Raw genomic sequence first — 22802 nt, forward strand, 5'->3', positions numbered from 1 at the left:
CGCAATAGGCAATAATACCGCGGAGCTTATAGAAGAACATTTCTACTCTATTGCCGATCTTCGCGAAGGTTGTAATACGAGCTTCCGTTCGTGATTCCATCGACGTCACGCTTTTCTCTGGAATATGCATTACGAATTAGTAACAGACGCCCACGAAACTGCTTCGTGACGCGTCCGATTTGCCCCAAACACCCACAGATGTTACGTGAGAAGAAGAGACGGGTCTCTATGGACCGACCGCGGCATTCTTTTTCCCTACGGACCGGTACATTACGCGAGCGAGCGAGACACGCCGATCGATTCGGCACATCGCGTTCGTCTCTAACTTTCGTGTATTTGCAACAAGGCCAAGATCGCGTGGAACGTTGTTAGAACCCGTTTTTCGAAACGACGTAATGCGTTTCTCTTCTCGGTTAAAGCTACCGAACTAGGTTCAGTTTATCTCTTATTTCGCTCTCTGCAAATCTTTGTCCAAATCAAATCCATTTCAATCTCGGAAACCTGCGAGTCTTTTTTCTTCCTTCAACTTCTTTCTCTTACCGTTCCTTTCCTCCTTCTCGCTTCTTTCGTAATTTCTTCCTATGCTTTTTCACCTACGCGCCGTCCTAAACGGCGACTACGCGAAGATTTAATACATGGCAAGAACAGTCGGGCAAAGTAATTACCTACGCAACTTGGAGCTTAAGTTTCAGCAAAACTAACGGCAACTCGTAGACACCAGAGCCGGAACTTCTATTTCACCGCGTGGCGGACATTCGTTTCCGTCTGTGCGGCCGATAACGCTCTCGTGTAAACGAGGCAAACAGAGACGGCGCGGCTTTTACGCGCAGATTTACCACTATCGCGCGCCCATTAAATTTACGTCCATCCCGGTGTCGCCCTTTTTTCCGCCAAGCTAGCCCTCCCACTCGCCCTTTATTTCAACTCGTCCGCACGAGTGGGTGTATGTCGTTTTCCCTGCGCCTCGATTCACTCGAGCCGCCTCTCTCGCAGACGTTTTGCCAACAACGTTTACTCCATCCGCGAAGAAGAGTAAAAAGCGTCGTTCCGCCAGCAAAGATCACAGAGGTTTTCGTTCGCCGCCGCGATTCGCCTCGACGCTGTTCGAGCTCGCGTCGTTCTCGTCGAGTATACATTAACGCGACAGATCACGTAGGAGGAATCGTCCTTTGTAGGAAACGCCACGTTGCTTCGCTTCCCTTTATCCTGGCTACGGAAACTAGCTGGTAAACCAGGATCAGACGCGTAAAATTAGAGAATTTGTTCGCGCTTCTTGGTCGCTGTTCTTTTTTCCTGTCCAACGAACTACGAAATTTCTCTAACCTAGGTGAGATTGGCAACGACGTTGAAACGAATGGCAACTGGATAATAGCGGAAAGGATCATGTTGAGGTTATTCAGTATATAAAGAGAGAAAAACGCGTGGATAAAGTGTAAGATACAAAATATATATTTGACTTGATAGTGGAATACAGGAATACAATTTGAGCTGGTCCAGATCCGCACGCTAGCAGTGTTACCTTATAACTGAAAACCCCGAAGCCAACGTCGTCTGTCTACTGTTTATGGTCTGCCTCACTGCTATTCTTTTTTCTATATGCTGTCGATGGCTTCGGCGCTTGAGAAAGCTAAAAAGACCAGATGTGGAGTTTTCCTAGAAGTGGTGACCATTTCAACAGATCGAAATAGCGAAAATATAAAAGCAACTCGTCAAATTTCTGTAAAATCGATCAAACGCGCGATTATATATCTTATTATTATCGATATTTCCCTTCTTTTCCGAACGTCAGACGGCGAGTGCATAAGGCGAGCTATTCGAATATAAATATTCGTTCGAAAGTAAACCTGATAAAGCATCGCTGTCCAGGGAGTTCGACGACGAAGATGTAAAACTTGCTGGAAATGAAAAACCGAAGGACAGCGGCGAAGGGGAGCGCAGTTTCCCGCGAGTTCCGCTAGCTTGGGAATACTTGAAACTTCTGGCAAGTCAGCGAGGACAGGCAGGCGAGTTTGAAACGATTGAGAAGTTTGAATTTCAATTTGAAACCGAAGGAAACAAATCGAAGAGATTCGTCGACCAAGCGCTGGAAGTCGTTTCGAATAGTTTTTCCTCTCTCGTTCTACGATATTCTCGTTCGGTGCAAGTGCGAACAGGACGAGCGAAAGAAGAGGTAAATTCTCGGAACTCGTTCGTGGCGATCAACTCGATCGGCGCATGGAAATTTGACGTAACTCGGCGAGAGGCACCTCGAGCGTCGCACGGTCCAGCGAGCGAGCAACGGCTAATGCACGCGTACAACGCGCCCCACCGCGCTTCGTGTAGGAGTAGAAAGTTGCTATTGTGCCTGGATCTGGTTTTATATAAATAGCTGCACTCTCGGGGCTCGATCCGTGCCTCGAGTTTCCGCCGAATAATGAAATAATACGTTTCTCGTTAAATCCCTTTACCATCTTCTCTCAAGGAGGTCTACGTATTACGTCGCCGCTAATTTCATCGAAAACGACGATCGATCGTTCGCTTATCTCCGTTCTCCGTTGCTTGCGAAGACCGAGCGCGCAAAAATAAACTCGCTCCATCTCGTCTTATCTGGTCGTGGCGAATATCTTTTATCGCCTCGGGAAAATTTTCACAACGCGATCCTCGAGTTGACCCAGAGTCGGTGACTTTTCCCCGTCGAACGAGGAGGAGGAGGAGCAAACTGCTTGAGATTCACGAGTTGCAGATGGAAGAACGGTCGTGGAAGTTTATCGCGGTCGTCGCTGATGGTTCTCGCGCGTTCATCAGACGAGTAACGGCCCGTCATGCGGTGACCCGTTGTTTCGATGGAGAACGCGCACTCAAAACGTGCCAGGCATTTCCGTGGAACGGCGCACGGGCAATATCGGCGAGTCGAGTGTTTTTCAAACAGGAGGAGAGCGAACGAAGGCCGTCTGCCGCGAAAGTTTCCGCTGCGCTGCTTTTCCCTCGATGCACCGTATTTTCGTGCCCTGGTTTCCTCGCAGGGCCGAATGCGGCGGTCACCTCGACGATTCAAGGTCGAGGCAACGCGCGCGAGATTCCAACTCGCTAAGATCTCCTTCCCAAAATTCCAACGTGTCGTTTCTTTCGCGCGTTTGCCCGCCAACGAGTCCCGAAATTCGCAGCAAAGCGGCGAATACGAACGTAACACCGTCCGATTCGATTTGCCTGCTGTTCCCTGGCAGCGGCGAGGGTCAGTTGGCTAACAGCAGTTTCGCGAGAATCGCGTTTCACGGAAGCCTCGCGGTCCCGTCCAATTCACCGAATAGCCTGATCGGACCAACATATGGCTAACGGTGGCCGGTCGTGGACGTCGGAGGCCACGCGGCCAAGCTTCGCGCTACGCGTGCGGTTGCAGAGCGCGAGCCAGCGATGCTCGTTCGCGCCACTTTTTCCTCGAACGGATCGGCTTGCGCTCAATTTGTTGCCATAAATAACATAGAAATTCAGGTAGACGAAGGGGAAGGGGAGACCGGGGGATCGCGTACCGGTCTCTCTGGATCTAGTCGCGGTTTCAGCTCACGACGAGGCAAAACCGCTGCTCGATCGTCCAAGTAATCTGTTGGAAGCGTGTCGTACGGTCGATTTCCCTTTCAGATCGGCGATCGTATATCTCTCGGGCCGGCCGCGTGATTAGAATCGTAAAATCGTCGTGTATCGCAGCGGACAGCCGAGTCGGTTTTATGGACGCTCGTTTTACGCGCGCCCCACCTAACCAGCGCCGCGGTTACGTGCGTGTCCGCGCGCGCGCCTTACCGGTTTTCTCGATTTCTGCCATCCAATACGACCCGTTATTTCGTCATGGATTTAGATACGCGAGAAACCAGCCGTTTCTTAACGCTGCCCACCCAAGGACGGCTCTTTGCAGCCTGAATCGCGACACATCGATATCGATAAGGTATCGAAGCGTTGGCCCGACTTTATCGCTTATACTCTCGCGTACATGTCGCACGGTTTTTCTTGCCAACGATGTTTTAATGCCTCGACTCTGCGTAAAAGCCGCCGTACTGCGAAGAAACGAAACGCTCCATTTAGAAGGAACGAAAATGACACGATTACCTCGCTAACACTTTCACCTACCGCGAGCGTATCTGTACCACGCTGAACTTTACTCGATGCTGGGTGAGCCGCTCGGAAGCCGCGTCCATCGACTTTGTAAATTCAAAACCCTGTTTTCGACTTTCTCTTCGAAATTGTACGTACGTTCTACCCTCTTACGATAAATATGCGTACGATGGCAAATTACGCGTTTGTTTTTTGGAAAGATCCATTCGGCCGCGGCTGCTTAGTTCGAATTTCCAGGCAGTCTGTTAGTCCCCGGTAAAACGAAACATCCTGAAAACAAAAGTGATCCGCGCGATGAAAAGACCTCGAGCAGATATCAAGGTATATAGGCTACTAGGTCGAACGTGCTTCTTCTTGGTTAATCGCGGTTTCTTCGCTCATACTTTTCGTCCTCGTTCTGGTCATTGTCGCGCAAGGATGCTACACGTTCGCGTTGGTTGGAAGTAAGTCGTGGCATCGATGCTCGGAAGGCCGAACCGGCGACGTGTCTTTGCCTTGGTCGATAAAAGTCGGCTAGCCGCGAAATCGAATCTTCGATGGGGAATCGCGAAGAAAAAACCGATCGTCGATGTGGCGATGCGAGAAAACCGATCGCGTCGAGAAACTCTCGTCCTATTCCCGGTCTATTTCTTTGCGTGGCCGTTATCCGCGGAGGAATCTCGTCCGAAACCGTTTCGCTGTTTTCTCCGGATCCGGGGAAATTTCGTGGGAACGAGCGAACCGGAAAGATCGTCGAGCGAAAACGCTTCTCGAGGAAATGTCGCGTAGAATCGTACGACGGAATCGATGGCTGATCTCTTCCGAGTCGCTCCAGCGATTCGTTGGTATCGTTGTGTGAAATTTTCCTCCTAGGTGTTATATTTATATCGGGAGAATAGCTGGGAATATACTTGTACGAAAGTGGAGATCCTTAACGTCGGTGAGAGAAGAAACGTTTCAAACTACGTATACGCGAAGCCACCTGCAAACCGATAATACAAGGAAAATATTTAATAAGTTTAATTACTTCCCGGATTCACGGCGGTTCTGCCGGAAGTCGGTAAACGAGCGATAGCAATTGTCAGGATAACTGTCGGAACAAAAGGCAAGGAACGCGTTAATTGCGGTTTCGGTTCGAATGGAATCGCGAAACTTTCCTGGGTGATCGGATGAATGGAAAGGACGCAAAAAGGAAAAAGAGAAAAGAATGGACAGGGAAAATTAATTTCCTTAACGAGATTTCGAGCCGCGCGATTAAACGTGGCAGAGACGTGGACCGCGATATTCCAGCGAGGATAAATTACACGTGGAGCGTGGAGAGGTTCCTCGCGACGAGCGGTAGATCCGGCGCAAGCAAAAAACGTGGAAAAAAAGCTTATAGAGGAAACGGCCGATAAAAATGGCCAAGTTCTTCGCGTCTAAGGAATCCCGCTTGGCAAGGTCGGGAAACGACCTAGCCGCCGGCTATGGCACTCTTTTGCCTTCGTATTGGTACGCGAACGTGCATCTATTTCCACGAGTGCTCGCGCTAGAAAGACGACCTAACCCCTCTTCGCCTCGTTTCGTGTCGATCGCGATACGAACCAGCGGCTTGCTACCAATTAATTGGAAATTTACAAAACTCGAGAAAACCGCAAAGCGAGCGAATGAAGCAACGCCTATCGTATCGGCTATCTGTCTGCGACGCAAAGAGTAGGAATATCTGTAGGCGAAATATGCAATTTCAACGGCCCTGGCCGATATTGTTCGAAGAATAAACTGGGAAAGCCGAAGATTAACGTAGCTGAGTTTCCAGATCGACTTTGTTATTCGATTACGCGTGCGTTCCAATAATCTTACATAACGTCGTGGAAGTGGCGGAATCGCGTTCTGCGATCGCCTGGCAACGGTCGAGGCAAAGCGGACTATCGAGAACGTCCAGACGATTCCGTTTTTCACCTGCAAACTAGCTGTAACCAGGCTGTAAATCGTTGACGGCCGATGGAAACTCGGATGCGAATTTTAATTACGCCTTTCTCTCTGGCTCGTAGATAGAACTGTCGCTTTCGAACACGGATCCTGGCATTGTTCCGCGAGAACCGCTGTCTACCGTTCCTCTCCGATGGACACGTTGAACCTTAACGAGGTTGCAGCGATACCGATATTGTTAATTGTTCGATCAAACAACCGCCGGTACGCTGTTAATTCTCGCAGCGTGGTCTATCGTTCGATCTCACCGCGCTGCGGAGCAAGTTCGACTCGTTAGCGATCGGAAATCGCACGCAAATATTTGCAGCAAATATGGGCGATCGCCGAGCTAGAGGGAATCGCGCGACCTTTCCGGTCAGAGCTATAGGGTTATCGTTTCGCCAAGCAAGTTTAGAGCGGTTATCGGAAACCGCTCGAATTCGTCGAATAATGCGAAGAGTTTCGCCGCGCTCTGTGCGCGCCGTGCGAGACTGAAATACTGTCGCCTCGCTTGTGTTTTCGTCGCGTTCGACGTCACGCTCCGAATGGAAATTTCAAATGGAAATAATCTCCGAACGACTCTCTCGGCGTCGAGAGATTTACTCGAATTTGTATTCGCACAGGGACACCTGGCAAACAGAGAGTCGGAGGTTACATCGGTAGTCGCGTGAAGACGTTTCTCTCGCAAACTGCGTTAACCCTCGTTTAAATATCGAACGAGTTACACGACGCGGCGTATCGGGAGGAGAGCTCGTGAAATTTACAGCGCGAGGTCGGTAGCGAAACGTTCGAGGAAAGCCGATAAAATCGGTTCGTTCGCGCACAGCAGCAGTTAGGATAATTAGCTAGAAGCTAGAGTCGCGGTGAGACGAAGGAAATTAAGTTGGCACGATCGGATGGTTCGCTCTCGCGTTTTCGATACCGGTCGGAGTCCGTTTCAATTTTCCAGGTCTAGGAAAACGTCGCCGATGAATCTGAAACATCTTTTCGATCGATCGTACAAAGCACGCCCTTGTCCCGTTGTGCTTTAGAACGCTTCGATATTCTATGCGGAGAGCGTTCACGCGACAGGTTATTGGAACGCGACGTCGCTCGATTTCCATTTATTTCTACCGTGTATTATCGTCCAGAAGGCCACTCGATCGTCCTCTTTGACGCATCGCGCGCGTCACGTTGCCGCAAAACGCGGCGTACGTTACTTTTTAGCGAACCAACCGTTCTTTCTCGGTAGACGGTTCTAATCAAGTTTCAGCAAAATTCTCTTGCAAAATTTAGCGAACCAACCGTTCTTTCTCGGTAAACGATTCTAATCAAGTTTCAGCAAAATTCTCTTGCAAAATTTAGCGAACCAAGCGGGTCGCACCGATGAAACTCAAAGCTGAGATCGTTTCCACTCTCGTCGAAGTTTCTCGTGCCAAACGCAATATTTGACGCAACTTCCAGTAGCTTTGGAAGAACTTGCGGCAAAAGCCAATCGATAAACGATCTTAGGAGAAGGCAACTTAATAAATGGTAGGACGAAGAGGTAAGTGCAAGAGGTGAAAGCAAGAACGTCGTCTGGAATGTTTTTAAATCGACGGTAAACGTCGCCAGCGATTCTCCTTACCTGTAAAGGCGAATTGACACAAGGAATTACTCGAGAAGACTATTAAGTCGACTCTGTCTGTCGAAGATGAAACAGGAGGATTCTCGGAAGACGCCGGCTGTTCCCGTGGAAGTACTCGAGGCTAATTGCCTTGGAGCTCGATCAGCATCTTCCCTCGGGGAGGGTACATTACGGCGCGAGAAGGAGGCACGCGTTTCTTCATAAATCTTCATTCGCGAGGTGTCGTTAGCCTGTAAAATAAAACGGGCAGCGTGCGCCAACGAATGATTAATCGCAACGGACGTCGTTTGTTACGCGGACACCACGGAGAAAATAGTAACACGGTTGCGTAATCCGAGTCTCGCGTTGTTTGGACTCGGCAAATTACGCGGACGTGTCTAACGTGGCAAGACGCGACGAGAACAACGTCGCGACCGGCCGACGATCATTTTTTAACCCCCGTTTCGCGTTTCGTCTCGTCTCGTTTCATTCCCTGCCGATCTGTCCCGTTAGCAAGGTTGCTCTCCTGTCCGTGTCACGGCGAAGATTAACGCGCCACCACATTCATCACCCTCTATCTCGTAACTTTCTACTTGGAACAACGACGAAAGACCGGCATCTCGACTCTTAATCGATCGTTATCGTCAGGTTTGCCGCGGTGCTTCGCCGTTGCGTTGTTTATCGGAAGAAAAGTTTCTTCTATCGCTTTCGTCGAATTACGTCGTCGAGGTTTTGCCAAAGGATATTAAATTGGATATTTGCCACGACTCGCTACCAAGCATTTCGCGTTACGTCTCTCCGCGTAATTAGATCGCCGGTACGATCTATCCGGTAGGAACGACGCTTTGCCTCACCGTTCCAATTCCATCGACGAAAAAGATTCTTCTGTAGAACGCGAAGACTCGAGAAACGATATCAACAGCTGGCTGAAAATGTAGCGCAGTCGCGTAATTAGGAAAGAAGGAGAGTCGTTTATGGCGCGGAATGCAAACGACTTTGGATGGCGCGTAACTATCGCCAGTTAGATGAGATCTAGAAGAGTGCCAGGGTCGTTCTACGGCCTCCTATTCCCGATCGAGACACTCGCCGACCGATTTTTATTTCTTCGTTTTCGCGACGACCGTGCGTCTCGAGAACGCGTCTACAGCGATCGCGTAATAACTTGTGGTCGGAGAAGCGGTAGACTGACTCGTTTCCAGCCAATTCGTTCGTTTCCCGCATTTATTTCCCTCGCCCGGTTCTCTCCTTCCATTTGTTATCCTTTCACGATGACAAGGCGTGCGCCTGTTTCTTGTTACAGGTGAGTCAGGACACGGGGAATTTTTCCGACATTCCTTCGGTCGACAGGTGTGAGTAACGGCGGTTCGAGTTTCCAGCTTTCCCCAAACCGACGATGCTTCTCAAGCTCGTCGCACGGTCAGTAAAGACAAGTAAAACAAGTGCGTGTCTCGGTCGATTCTTTTCGATTCCAGCAACGTGCGAAGCAAATGTTTTTTCGTCTGTAACTGGATCCGTTCTGGCGATGTTAAAATATCGTTAAAATTTCGTTAAAATTTCAATGAGATCGAAAAGGTCAAAGTCGCGGAGAGAAGAAAAGCAGTGCGGCTGTACGCAAATTACGCGGCGAAAGTGCGACAACTCGATAGCGAATTGGCAGACGGTACGTTCGTATTAGGACTCGCTTCTTCCGCTCTACGACTTGGTGCGTATAACGGGCAGGAAACTACGAGCGTGTACATCCGGAAGCGTTGATGCGCTCAATGCCTCCCTTCCGGTGCTACTATGTAGTCGACGTTGCGGACGAGGCGAACAGAGGCGGCCCATCGACGACGGCGCCCGGCGTCGCTGCTACCACCTGCCTCTCAGCCTGCTACGCAGATGGCGGTAGTCGTCGGTCGACCGAAACTTACCTACCATCCTCTTTACCCAATTCCCATACGGAATCGTGCATTACCGTTCCGGAATAAATTTTCATTTTACTCGTTTCGAGAATTCGACGGTTCCATCTGTAAATCTAGAAAAGACTCTTGGCCAGGCAACACGGTGGTACTCTATCGTCGTTTCTATGTATAAATGCGAGATATACTTTTCACGCAAAGTTCCTCTGCGAATACTCCGAGAATGAAACTGTTCCAGCAAACGCAGGTGTCTCGTGGAACGAAAAATTACGCGCATGGTTGGAAACGCGAAAAACGCACGTAAACAAGCATCGATCTATTTAATTTATCGCCAGGAAGTCGCTCGACCGCGACTCAAAGCGTACGTTTTTACGCGAACCAGCGCATCGTAATTTCGCGTAAAAAGTAGCAGAGTGAATTAAAAGTAAAAGGATATAAAGAAAAAAGGTAGAAAGGTAGGCGAAGAACCGGACAGAAAAACGGTTTACGACGGTCGTGCTTAAAATGCCGAGTGCTCGGAAAATTAGGAGTCTGGCTTCATCGGCGTAATGCGCTCTCCTTCTCTCTCTCTCTCTCTCTCTCTCTCTTTATGTCTCAGCGTGATAAATTTCATTTAGCTGTGTGCCGCGCATAGCGTGCGTGAACGGTGAACAGAGAGCGTTTCACTCGGACGCTGCTTTAACGCGTCGACGAAGCAACGATGAGAATTTGCAAACCGCGTTGTCCGTGATGAAACCGTGAATTCGCACGAGTTTCGTCGGGGTGTGAATTACATTAATCGCAATATACGTTCGCACGCGTGGCTCGCGTTGAAAAATAACCGCACGCTGAAATCTCGCCACTCCGTTCTGCGCGAGTGAAATTTTTCAAACGCGAGTTATTTTTCCTAGCCGATCGTGAAAACGGCTCCGTCGCGATACGAAGCTGGTAAAATCGTCGAGCGCTTCGAGGTCGACCGTACGCGCGTATCTCGACGAAGAGTTAACGTATTTTTGATAATAATTAATGTTTTCGATAACTGGGAATAAACTGGCCGTAGGAAAAAGCAAAATATCGCGTGTAGATGCGTTTCCAGTTGGATCACGCGCAACTTTACATCCGTGCAAATATAGAGGAACAACGAGTAACCGGATATGCCAGTCGATCCGTTGCTACTTTCCATCGGCAAACGTATGGCAGAAAAACGACTGGCCTGCGCGCACGAGCAAACCTTAATTACACAACATACTCGATTAATTAATATGACCGCGTTTGTTTCCTGTTCGTTCGCCGACCCTCGGAGTTTCGTCCTCTACCGCAAACAAAAGCCGACAAAAACCACAACGATTCGCCGATAGTCGACGCGACAACAGGGAGTGTTTTCATCTTTTTTACCATCGGACCCGGTGACGTCCTTTTGGCCAGACCAGAGCATACGCGACTGTTTTATTTTATCGATGAGAAAAAAAGCGCGTGCCTTGCTATTTATTTCCATTGCTCTCTCCTGTCCTTTCTTCTGTCCGGCGCTCTATGGGACGCGGTACCTATAAAATCACGTGTTTGTAATTCGACGGAACGTTAATTCCATCGGTTCGCGTTTGTCAACGATACATTATAGATATCGATGTTATTACCATATTTCGGGTGGAATTAGGCGAGTGCCCGCGAGACCCAACGTGTCCCAACGCGTCCCAACGTTAATGCAAACGCGTAATTGTACCTGTCGAAATTCGCTCGGCCCCTCGTCCCTCGCTCCTCGTTTCTCCGCCCTGATCCATCGAATCGCGCTTACCCATCCGCATCGTCGAAAATTCCGAAAGCGTGTTGCACCCGTTTTTTGTTTCGCGTTTCTATGCCGCGTCGACGCGTTTCGAAACGTAACTACGTTTGTCGAATATTTGGAAATTAATCGCGGGCAATGGCGCGATTTTTTACTAGCAAAAAATTCCAAGTTCGCGAAACGAGTTCTCCGCACGGATTTCTCGCGTCTCGGATGCCTACCTACGGTTGCAATTTCGCGGAAAATCTTTGTCGCCCTGCGTGTCCCTTCCCATCTCGCGCAAATATCTCCACAAAGGATTTCGTTTCGCGACGAATGCGAGTTCCCTCGTTCACTCGTCCCTGCTCTCTTTTCACGACTGTATTCAATTTGTCTGTCTTACCCGAGACTGGTATTTCTCATCCTCCTCGGGTTTTCTCGTTTAAACGATTCTACGATAGTTTCACGTATGAGCACGAACGACCCAACGAAATGCTTTCGTTGATTTAAGAATTCGCAGGCACGTTCGAGATGCTTCTATCGTACGGGAAAGTACGTACGCGATACACCGACTCCACCTGCGAATGTGATTTCCGCGAAGAACACTCCGAAGGTACGAAACAGGGGCATCCTGTTGAAGTTTAAAAACGAACGTATGTTTCTTACGAGGAACTGATTTTTCAAACTTTGACGTTACGTCGCGATGCATAAAACTACTGCCTAGACGCTGTCGCGTATCTGCAACGCGCGTTTCCCAACGAGAAATTCAGCTCGTCTCTGGAGCAAAAGAGGAACGTCGCGCGTGCAAAGGGCCGAGCGTTTGATTCGCGCGTTCCAATTCATCTGCATTTACAGGCTGAAAGTGGAACATCCTGCACATCGGGTGAGACGAAAAATCGCGAATACGGAAAACACGCGACGTTACGTGCAGAATAGCTCCACGAAGCTGGATCCACGCTCGTCCCGAAAGACGACGAGATCGCCAGTGTTCGCGTCACTCGAGCACACCGTTTAATAGTCTTTTCGAGCGTCGAAACGCAGTCATTTTTTCTTTGTCTCTCGAAGCCGTTCGGGTAACGGACCGTGTGTGCGTAGGGAAGAGATTCTCTGATTTACGAGCGCGAGACGCGCGTCAAACTCGGCCATAAATTACGAGCATGCGAACCGAAAACACTAACGGTTTCGAGCGCCATTTTTGTACAGCCGATGGCACGACCGACACTCTGGATAGTCTCTGGACGAATCGAACGCCGCGATCTTCCATCGTTCCCTGCATCGCGAGCAATCGATAACCTTTTGGAACCGCTGAACGCGACGGATTGATCGTTTAACCGATGAAAGCACGACGCGACGAGGACAAGACGATCGAATATCGACGTGCTCGTTCGTCAGTCGGTTCGAGTCGACGCTCCACTCGACGAGGTAATTAACGTCGAGTTACGGTACTGTACACGGGTCGGTCACTTAGCTGCCAGTCAAGATCCTAGACGACCGGACAAATCGTCGGAACAAAGCGGAGTTGTCGACGAAACGGCGCAAGATTTCGATAAAACGCGTAAAACGAGAGATTCGATCGGATACGTGGGTCGTAACGTCGGTCCGACAGTCATGTGCAAATGGTTGGCTGCATGCGATTTGGAAATTTGCCCGGCGTCGATCAGTCTATTCTACACCGCGTGTTCGTGTATTTTTAAGTCATAGCTTCTTCCTGATGCAGCGATGACGAAGCGAGGTTGTTTTTATTAAGCACTACCGCGGAAAGTTTCGCGTTCCATCGATCGTTCTCTATCGTTTCAAGATAGTCCGATGCGGTTGCTGCGGTTCGACGAGTCCAAGCTCTCGCGGTGATTAAGCGTTTCGCCAGCTTCTCTATAGGGCGTGTTCCTCTTTGGCATCTGATTACAGTTTCCGTCGAGGGATGCTCGTCTTGCATTATCCATTCGTCAAATTGCCCCGAATAATTTCCATTCCAAAACGATGGTACGCTCGTTCGACCGCCATTTCGCTCGCTTCGTTTATTCGTTTCATCGAAGCGTACGCATCTTATCGCAAAAATAGCTCCATTCTTAAGCTCGCACGTCCCTTTCGGAAGGGACACGCTTCTGGACGACGATCTAATAAAATTACAGGTCGATGCTCCGCACGGAAAGCGTCGCATTTCGCGTAATGGTTTTTCGTCAGCTCGGAGATATTTCACGTTCCCGCAGCTTGATTTTCCGACGTGGCGGACTGAAAGCAGGGTGGACGATATCGGCAATGGATCACGGTAAGGGGCCGATATTTTCGACGTCAATTTGCAAACGGGCCGAAATTTCCGCGCGCGATTTCCTCGGTATCCCAGAGCTGCGCAATCTCTGCAGGAAGCGACGTCGTTTTGAATAAATATCATCGGCGTTGTTGGTAGTTGCGGGCTAACGACGATAAGGCGGTTAACGGAGGACATAAAAATAAAATGGTCGCTTTACGAGCCGTGTTAAATACGTTGTCACCAACCATCGACCATTGCCGCACCGATGTTTTCCCATCGTCGAATCGATTCAACCGGTTGATTCGACGTCGATTTTAGCCTAATACGATTAGGTCATCGAACGAGCCGCGATTCTTATCCTGGTTCGTAAATTTGATAAGAAAACGTTTCAGCGCTGAGATGTTCGATAATTTATTAGTCGTTTATATCGTTTACGCTTAGAAAATTGACAACGTTTCCGAGAGAAAAGCTTCGATAAATTAAAAATTTATTAAATTGCATAATTGAAGAATCGAGACGATATTGGTCGTTCATTGAACACGTAGTTGTACGCGAACGATTATTTTATTTGTTAACAAATGGTAAATAATTTCGCGTACTAAACGATCCGTAGCGCCGAAAAGATTAAAAATATTCGATCGTCAAATCATGAACGTTTCGTATTTCGATAATACGACGCTGCCAAAATTGTATGGCACGCCGCCATAAATGTTTGAAAAAGACATCGGGCTGGACCGTCGAAAGACTATGGATCGATTGAAAAAGAAAGATTCGCATAATAAACGTTGCATAGCAGACGATTATCGATCGGTCGATGATTCGTCGCGATGCTGCTCGCGACGTCTTAGGTACATTTGTGTCGGCGTACCGATCGTCGTGTCACGTTTGATCGACATTCTCCGAATCGCGACGGGGATGCCGCGAATCCCTTTAGCCTGCGCGAATCTTGCGCTCGGAATGACGCTTCAAGAGCGATTATGCGACGCCTCGGTGCTGGCGACTCGAAACTCGCTGCCCTTATCGCTCGATGCGTGTCACCGAGTATTATGGAACTCGACAGAATTTCCCGTGGGATTGGGTCTGGCTGATGTAAGACGGCTGAGATTACCTTCCTCGAGAGAAGGATTAAAACATCCGCCGTGTTCAGCGTCGCTGATAGCCGGTTCATTTTCAGGGGAAGGGGCGTGTGTGTGTGTGTGTTTGGAGAAGATAAACGACTCGAGATTGTCGCGAGACACGATCGATCGAAACTAAGGAAAACTGTGAAATCGGCTAAGACCACGTAGTAGTTTCATCGTCCGTCGTTCTACGTTTCGTTCGTTTCTCTTTGCAACTTTCTTAAAACGAATAAATAGTCTTGCAAAGTACGACCAGCGAACTACGGTGTTAATGGTCTTAAGCGGTTAAGATCCTCGGAACGATCTTAGGTTTAATTCAGCCACTACCCGGCACAGAGAAATCGATTCATTGCGGTTGAAGGAAAAAGTCGATGGGTTACTCGGTCGTTTGGTGTTCCTATCCTGATACGGTTGGATGAACGTGCACAATGGGCACAACCGCGGAAATGAAAATAGAGCCCGTTCGATCATCGCCGGAATTCGTGAACGACGCTTTCGATGAAATCGGTTATCTCCGCTGCGAGTAAGAAGCGTGCGTCTCCCTTAACCGACAGACGGTTGAAGCGTTAATCGCGTATTCCATGAAAATAGTAACCACGTGCAATCGTTGGAACCGTTTCTCTTTCGACGAGAACAATCCTACAAAACGAGATGTAATTCCAAGATTAAGGACCCCGATAATGGTTCGACCTGAACAAATCGGATAAGTGAGAAGTTCTAATTTGAAGAAGCGACTGGTTACGATTGCATGAAATATAGAGAATAGAGCGAGCGAGCGAGAGAGAGCGAGAGAGAGAGAGAGTGGAGGGTGTGGTGCAGTACGAGGACAAAATCGACGGTCGTTGACTTTACCTCGAGAATCGCTAATGCACTTGACAACTTGCCGAGTCTGCCTCGAAGGTGAGTTTATACGCGGAGAAAGTTTGGAGAAGCCCGTACGACTCGCGAGTATTCTCCGTTTTCGTCCGGTGAAACGCTCTCGCGGAATTTTGCAACCCTTGGCTCCGAGAAGTTTGACCGCGTCGAGCCACCGCCTTTCAGGGAGCTCCGTTGTCAGCGTATAATATATGCATTCGCATGGAACGCGCTTCTTTCACCGCATTGACAGCGGCGACGAAAATGAAAAATACGCTTTCCATCGTCGACTATTCGCTGCATATACGGTTACGCGAACCGAATGACACAGTTATGTGCACGAAATCCGATGCTCAACCGTCTATGCGGATATACGGAAGTTACTTTTCAAGCTGAAGCGGCTTTTCAGGTTGTCACCCGTGTATTATCCGCCTTGTAAAAACCTGGCTTCTCGGATAATTAGGCGCGCAGGTGGCATTTAATTACTCGGCGGACGAAAATCCTTTTCGCATTTCCATTTGCCGCTTCAACGACTCCTCTTGGTTTAAAGGCGATCAACTAGTACGTTCATCTTGGTTTCAACAGAATTCAAAAGCGAATCGCGAAGAAAGACGAGATCTTGCAACGAACCAGCCAAATAGATTCGGAGTATGCACGTAGACTTGGCAAACGGAGAGGATGCTGACCTCGGTTAGGCAATTTAATAAATCGAAGATTGTTTCAGCCTCTCGACACGCGGAAGCGACTAACTTTTCCTTCTTTTCTCTCCGATCGTGTCTTGTTTTCCAGCATGGCGAAACAAAGGCAACGTAACTTTAGGAAGAACGAGCCTATCGATCGTCTAGCCAATTTCAGCAAGTCGATATTTTCCATAATATTCCTGGTTACTCCTGTTTCGTTGTTCCGATAAACTTGTTGGTCGCTTGGTGAGAATGACGCTGTTTGGCGCGTTGTGGAAGGAGTCGGCGATGGTTCCTTGCATTCGCCGCAACGAGGATGTATTACCGTCGTTATTGTTATCGCGGGAATCGGTAGGAGGTGGGAATCGGTAGAGGAGGAAAACGAGGGCTGGGAGGGGCGTCGGGACGCTGCCGGAGGAGGTTGTCGAGCAGCTGCAGCCGATGTCCGCCGGTCGGGGCTTGCAAATACGACGCACATGTAGTATCGGCGAATATTCGGCCGCGGCAGTTGCGCGGCGAACGTGCACGAAAGCGGTCGCGAAACGCGCTCCGACTCGACCTTTTCGCGCGTTCTTTTCTCCCTGTCGCCCTTCCGTTTCACCGGTCGCGAAACGTCGTTTCGTCCGCGAGTAGACTGGCAAACGGTTGAACGTAGACGCTTGGGGAAAGAAACGGAAACAGCGATACGAGCAATTCTGTGAAGAAGGGCGAGGCTAAGACTAAAGGGCCGTTTAAATTTAGCGAAGAAACGCAGACGGAGCCAACGAGAGGAAGTTCGACGTGGCGTTCCGCTGGAAACTCTCGGATGAGAAATATCGTCGAGTATCGAGTTTGCACTTCGTTTCGATCGAACGCGCAAAGTCGAGCGTGAATATCACTTTGATTTTCGAGTTTCGATGCAAGTTCTCGGTGCATTCGTCGAATGGTGAAGTGGAAGCGATTTTAGTTGGCGAAATAGTATATCGAGACGATATACGGCTGAACGATCGTTCGGCTGTGCAACGATTCGCCTCGTATCGGAACACGGCAGTGGACGTTAAAAATGATCCGCGCGACAAAGATTGCCGGAGGTATAAAAGCACTCGGGAGAATCAAAAAACCGCCGTGATTCGCGGTCGAATCGGGGAAGCAATTAAAAATCCTTGGAACTACGTTATCGGACACCGATAACCACGAAAGCCGAGTTCCGTAAAGAGAGAAACGAAAAATTCGAACGTCTAGAGCGCGCGTCAACGTGGCGTCGCGAGGAATCTCATCGAGAATCGAAGAACGCCTTGCGCACGTTTGCGAGAACCTTCTATTTAACACGACGTTGGTCACGTCCAGAGCGCGAGCCACGATATAATCGTTCGCAATCTTATCGCGGTAACTTTGCAGCGAGGAAACGCAGCTGGCCCGTTCAATTTTCTTCTATTCCGAGTTCCCGCTGCTTCTTCTTCGAGACTACCACGGAGACCGATACGAACGAGGGGAACGAGAGAAGAGAAGGTTATTCGACCTGTCCCGATTGAAATTAACGTCACGTCCGCAGCTCCCCGCGTCCTTCCGCGCTTTGTTCGCAACGACTCACGTTGGCTGAGCGATTCCGCTGTTTTATACAAAATTCACTGTCCGCCCTGAGATCGTCGTCTCTTCTCGCTCAGGTCGCTCCGCGGGTCATCCTATCTACGTCCGGTCTGAGTTTCTTTCTTCCGCCTCGAGTAAAATAACCGAAATTCCTGCTCATCGCCGTTTTCTATCCTTTCGCTCGTCTTTTTTCCACCTTCTTCCTCTCTCCAGTAATACACTCGTCTCGGTGGTTGCCGTTTCGCAAGGTTTCAGCTTCCGTTGAAAACGCAAGCATTCGGCTTCCGCTGAAAACGCAAGGATATCACGGTTATCTTTGGTATTTACTTTTCAGCTGAATTTTCCTTCCTTGGTTTTCTCGTCGAAATTCTCGTAGAATCAGATTATCTTCCAACTATACGAGCCTTCATAAGCTAAACTACGTTGAACCTTTTAGTATTCGTAACGCGCAAACGAAAGATAATTCGATACACAGTCGATGCATACTCGATGCCTTCGTTTATCGCGACTGTCGAGTACATTCTGTCGTCCGTGTATATTTTCTTCTAATCTCGTCGCGTCTTTCACGCTCGACGACGATCTCGATATTCCGTTTGTACGCGAAGTTCGCTTTTCCTCATCTAACGAAGCACGTTCTCGTTCGATCGTTGCGCAGAAAATGTTCAGTTTCCGAGTTCTTATCCGCGAAAGTATCGAAACTTCGTCCCGCGGTTTTCACGTTTGTGGCTTCATCGTTCACCGTCGTTGGTTTCCCTTTTTTTCATCGTGGCGAGTAGCAGCTTGCAGCCAGATTTCGTCTATCCTTGATCCGTTCGTTCGTTAAAATCTCGTCGCTACAGGGACCAATTTAATAACTTGGCGAAGCATATTCAACGCGTTAATCCGTCGATCGAGAGTGGTTTCGTTGAACATCGTCCGCTCAAACGGACGAGATTCCTTTTCATTGGTAGAAAATCCAGAGACCGGACGATCGAACGTTCTCGATGTTCCTTTTTCACCGTGCGAATCCATCGTGTCTTCTGCTGGTAAATGGAAGCGAAACAAAAGACCGAAATCGAATATGGTGTTTCTCGTTCGGTCGTTTCTCGTGCGCCACGAGATACCGGGAACATTCTGCCACGTAACGGCGCGCTTCTTTCGGCTTTCCTGACACGCGCGTTTCGACTCGGCAAAGTCGCTGGATCCTGTTGCACGGAATCGCGCTTTGATTCCCCATGATACGTTCTTTCGTAGCGAAGCTACTCGCAAGAGCCGAAGGAGCGCAACAAAGTTACCAAAGCCTGTCTCTCGAGTCTGGCAAGTTCCCCGTTATAACGAACTACCTTTCCAGTTGCCTACGACTCATCGACTCGCGGCAATGTCTTTATCGTCTATTGTCTCTCGGATGTTTCGTGTTCGCGCGAAATTACGAGCAACCGGGTAAAGCAGAAGCGTCGCCCTCCAGCCGGTCGCTGCCATCGGAGAATCGACTTTTCTCTCGCTTCGTCGACGTTCCGACGCGTAGAACGAAAATTGGCGAATCGCGGAAGCCTCGAAGAACGTCGAGATACCATGGAATTCGCTAGGAACGCGCCAAACTCTCTAGTTTCGCACGTGGCGTCGACAGCGTGCGGATATTCGCATCCACCGGTAATTTCGACGACAGTCCGACCGTGTCAACCTCGCAATTCGAATACCCAACGCCGAATTGGTCGGACGAAAAGCGCGCGCCAGGTTTCCGCTAAACGGGAAAAAGAAAAGGCTGATTCGTTTATCGTTAACTTCTAATTAGTTGCTTTCTCGCGTATTCCCGCAGCGGACTTGCATCTCTCTTTGAAACGAATTTTATTTTTCACGTACTTTTTCTCTTTGACGATTATCGCCGTGTATAACGTTCGATTTATCTGTAAATTCAACGGATTAAACCGTCAATGATTACAGCTTCTCCGTAATTGCTCATAATCGTTGGAAATTTATGCTCGCGTATAGATACGCGGACACGAATTATAGGGGCAAACAGCGTCGCTCGGATCGTAGCTGTTGTATTCGCGCAACATCTAGTTCGCTCGTAAACGTCTAGAAATTCGCATAGCTGCGCGAAATCGTCGACTGCGACAGCGATTTTCGACCGTGAAACACGACTCGCGAGTATGTTGGCGAGCTGGAAGGGTTCGTTCGATGCGACTTCACGGATAATTTGTTGGTTTTGAAACGGTTTGCCGGTCTCCGTGGTATCGTATTCGCGAAACTCGTACGAAACTCTGCGAGTTCCATGGGGTGACGTCGCCTCCGTTTAATTTTCGCACGGAACGCGACGTTGCCCGATAAAACGTAGCTTCTTCGCGGAATTATTCCTGCCGATGGTTATTAACGTAAATAGTTTTCGACGAGTTTGCCGAGCAAATTCGAACAACGCGTCGATAAGGTATTTTCAAAGACTTGCTCACTTTATTTAAAAGCAGAGACGAGAGTAAGTTTTTGCGAGCGGAAAGAAAATCGCGATAAATTGGCAAAGTTTGGAATTCACGGAAGCAACTCCACCCCCTCCCTGATTATTGGAATTTACCCGATAGTACCACAAACGGTCTTCAGCTTCTTAAGCGCGTTGTTTCGTGAATAAAAAGTTATAGGAAAACGGTTGTTCGATGAATCTCGAGGCAAGAAGCGGCTACGGAGAGAGACAACTTGCCCTTAAACTCTGCCGAAAAAGGGCGTATCTGGCGCTGTTCGACGTTGCAATGCACCGTAAGAAGATAACGACGGAAGCTGGTCAAAGATGGATCGAATCGATCGATCACGGAATAGCGGCGATCCGTGTACTCTACTCGGATGTCGAATGGCTGAGCGACGCGCACCACCACTACACGTGGCCTACTCGAAGAAGCATGTGCAGACCAGTATGCAGCGAGTTTGGCGAATTTCAACGGCGCAGTGGCAGCAGCGGCAGCGACCGTATGCGCGTTCTCTGCTTCCTCCAGCCGTGGGTTAATCGGGCTTGCGGCGTCGTCGCCGCTGCTTCCAGCGCTGCCGCCGCCGTGTCTCACGGACGTTGCTGCGGATGAACGTTCGCCGTCGTGCGTCTGCGTGGTCCGCTCGCTGCTCGCCACGAGATCGGGAACGCGATTTCGAAAGACGGTGCACGGTGAACGCGGCGAGTTCCGTCAGTCGGTTCCTCGACCATCTACCACGAGAACCGTTCGCTTCGCTGGTTGCAGTGGTTGGATCGCGAGAACAGTGACGCGCTATCGTCGGATCGAGTCATCCTTGATGAATTATTGGAAGAAGGAAGAGGACCAACGTAGCAGCATCGAGCAGATGAGTATCCCTTTGACGAGACGAGGGAGAATCTCACGATCCACGTTTGTCTGCATGATAGCAAATCGGGCCAAGTGTTTGTAAACAGGACGTAAGGGGTGAGCGGTCAGACCGTATCAGAATTTGGACATAGAACGGAACTGAAGCCGCCGTAACCGCGCTGACTAGATCGACGAACAGAGAGCTATAGACATCGATAAGTCGAGGGATTATCGGAAGAGAAGCAGGAAACAGACGAGAGAGAAAAACCGGCCGTAGCACACAGCTGTTTAGCACGAAGCCGAGAATCTCCGACCGTCTTTAGAGCGTACAATCCTCGATAACAAAGAGCGCACCATACTCGCTTTGCGTCGCCTTTTCTCGTTTTCGTCTTTTCTCAGCGAAGACGCATCGATCAAGGCTCGTAAAAGCGGACGACTTTTGGCACGAAAGCCCTTCGATGCAGCTTTTTTCATTTCGTTCGCACTTTTTGTCCGCCTTATCTCTTGCTCTGTCTCTGTCTCTGTCTTTGTCTCTCTCTTTGTCTCTCTCTCTTCCTTGTTTCCGTTACACGCGGTCACGCGCCTCGTCTTCTTTTCGTTCGCTTCGTCCTCTCACCGCGATTGCATCAACCACCCGCCTCCTTGCTACTCTGCCAGCTTTTTCGCGCGATACTCTCTTTCTCGTTCGTTTCTTCTACCTCACCTTCGTCGAAACAATTCGATCGTTTTTTTTTTATCCTTTGTATTTTCATTCTTCGCTGTTTCATCTTCCTTTCGGGAGTTGCCCGTTCTTTCCTCGTCCAAGAAGAAAAGAAGGTCCATTGGAATCGCGGTCACCACGAAATAGCAGCTTTCTCGCGTTCCGCTCCACCTACGATCGAGTTGTCCGGCTTTTCATCGCGCCGAGACCAACGAAAAGGAGACGAAATTCGCTCTCTGTCGCGGAACACAGGCGACGCGTCATTCTCCTTTTTCGTTCGCGCAGGATGCATCGTTTCTGTTGCGGATGTCGCCACGTCGCGATGCCGACGAGACCACGACCAAAGGTAATCCTCTTTTCGCTTCTCTATCGATTTGTCAACGCGTGTGCTACTCTATCGGGGAACGAAGTCCGCGTCGAGAGCAACTTAAAGAGACGACAACGAGTTTCTCGCGGTCAGCGTGTTTCACCTCTTTCGAATCCTTTATCCGTGCGCGTTTGACGAGCCCGTTAGGCAGGCTAATTGCGAAATCCTGTACGAGAGGACGAACGTTTCCGCGCTCCGCCTTCAGCCTCGCGTTTTACATCCACAGCCGCCACAGCCATCATCGATCTTCCTGACCTTTCCCGCGCTATCCTCTCTCATCGTCCTGGAAAAAAGTATTTAGCGAGCTTCCGTTGCCGCTACAGGTTCTTGGATTCGTGAAAATGCCCCAATAACAGTTTCGAACGTGGATTGGCGCTAGATTCTCGAAGCTTTTACCTCGTCCGCTATAGTCTTTGATGCTCTGGCTTAATTACATCGAGCGTGTTAATTTCGGACTTTGCCGCTCGGAGCAAAGGACATTGCGAAACTAAAGTCTTTATCGTTGATAAGATTTGCCGGACTGCGACGCCAGGTAACCACGCGAGAGTTGCAAAGTCGAGGAAAAGACTCGTCCGAACGAGCATAGTTCCGTTAGGACCACCGACTCGCGATGTTTACCGTCTCGTCGCTTTGCAAGACCGACGATTTCCAAACGCACGATTTCTATTCCCCGCAGAGTCTACCCTCCCGAATCTTCCTCTCCGTACGAGAGTTCGCGTCTCGTAAATTATTCGCGAAACTCGGAAAATCTCGGGGTCTTTCC

The 22802-nt window shown here is 49.4% G+C and overlaps 1 protein-coding gene across 4 annotated transcripts in view; it reads left to right on the plus strand.

Annotated features, from left to right (window-relative positions):
• LOC100646335 overlaps positions 1-22802 on the plus strand; it is an 80727-nt gene that overhangs the window by 42583 nt on the left and 15342 nt on the right. The window contains exon 1 of one of the 4 annotated variants that reach the window (XM_012320777.3): positions 8895-9010. The exons of the other annotated variants lie outside the window; for them this stretch is intronic. Coding sequence (XP_012176167.1) covers positions 8988-9010 — 23 coding nt within the window. The 5' untranslated portion in view covers positions 8895-8987. Of the gene's footprint in view, positions 1-8894; positions 9011-22802 lie in introns of those variants that run through there. 4 annotated transcript variants of the gene reach the window in all.

Source organism: Bombus terrestris, chromosome 3 (assembly GCF_910591885.1).
Source record: "Bombus terrestris chromosome 3, iyBomTerr1.2, whole genome shotgun sequence".
In the NCBI taxonomy this organism is placed as follows: Eukaryota; Metazoa; Arthropoda; class Insecta; order Hymenoptera; family Apidae; genus Bombus; species Bombus terrestris.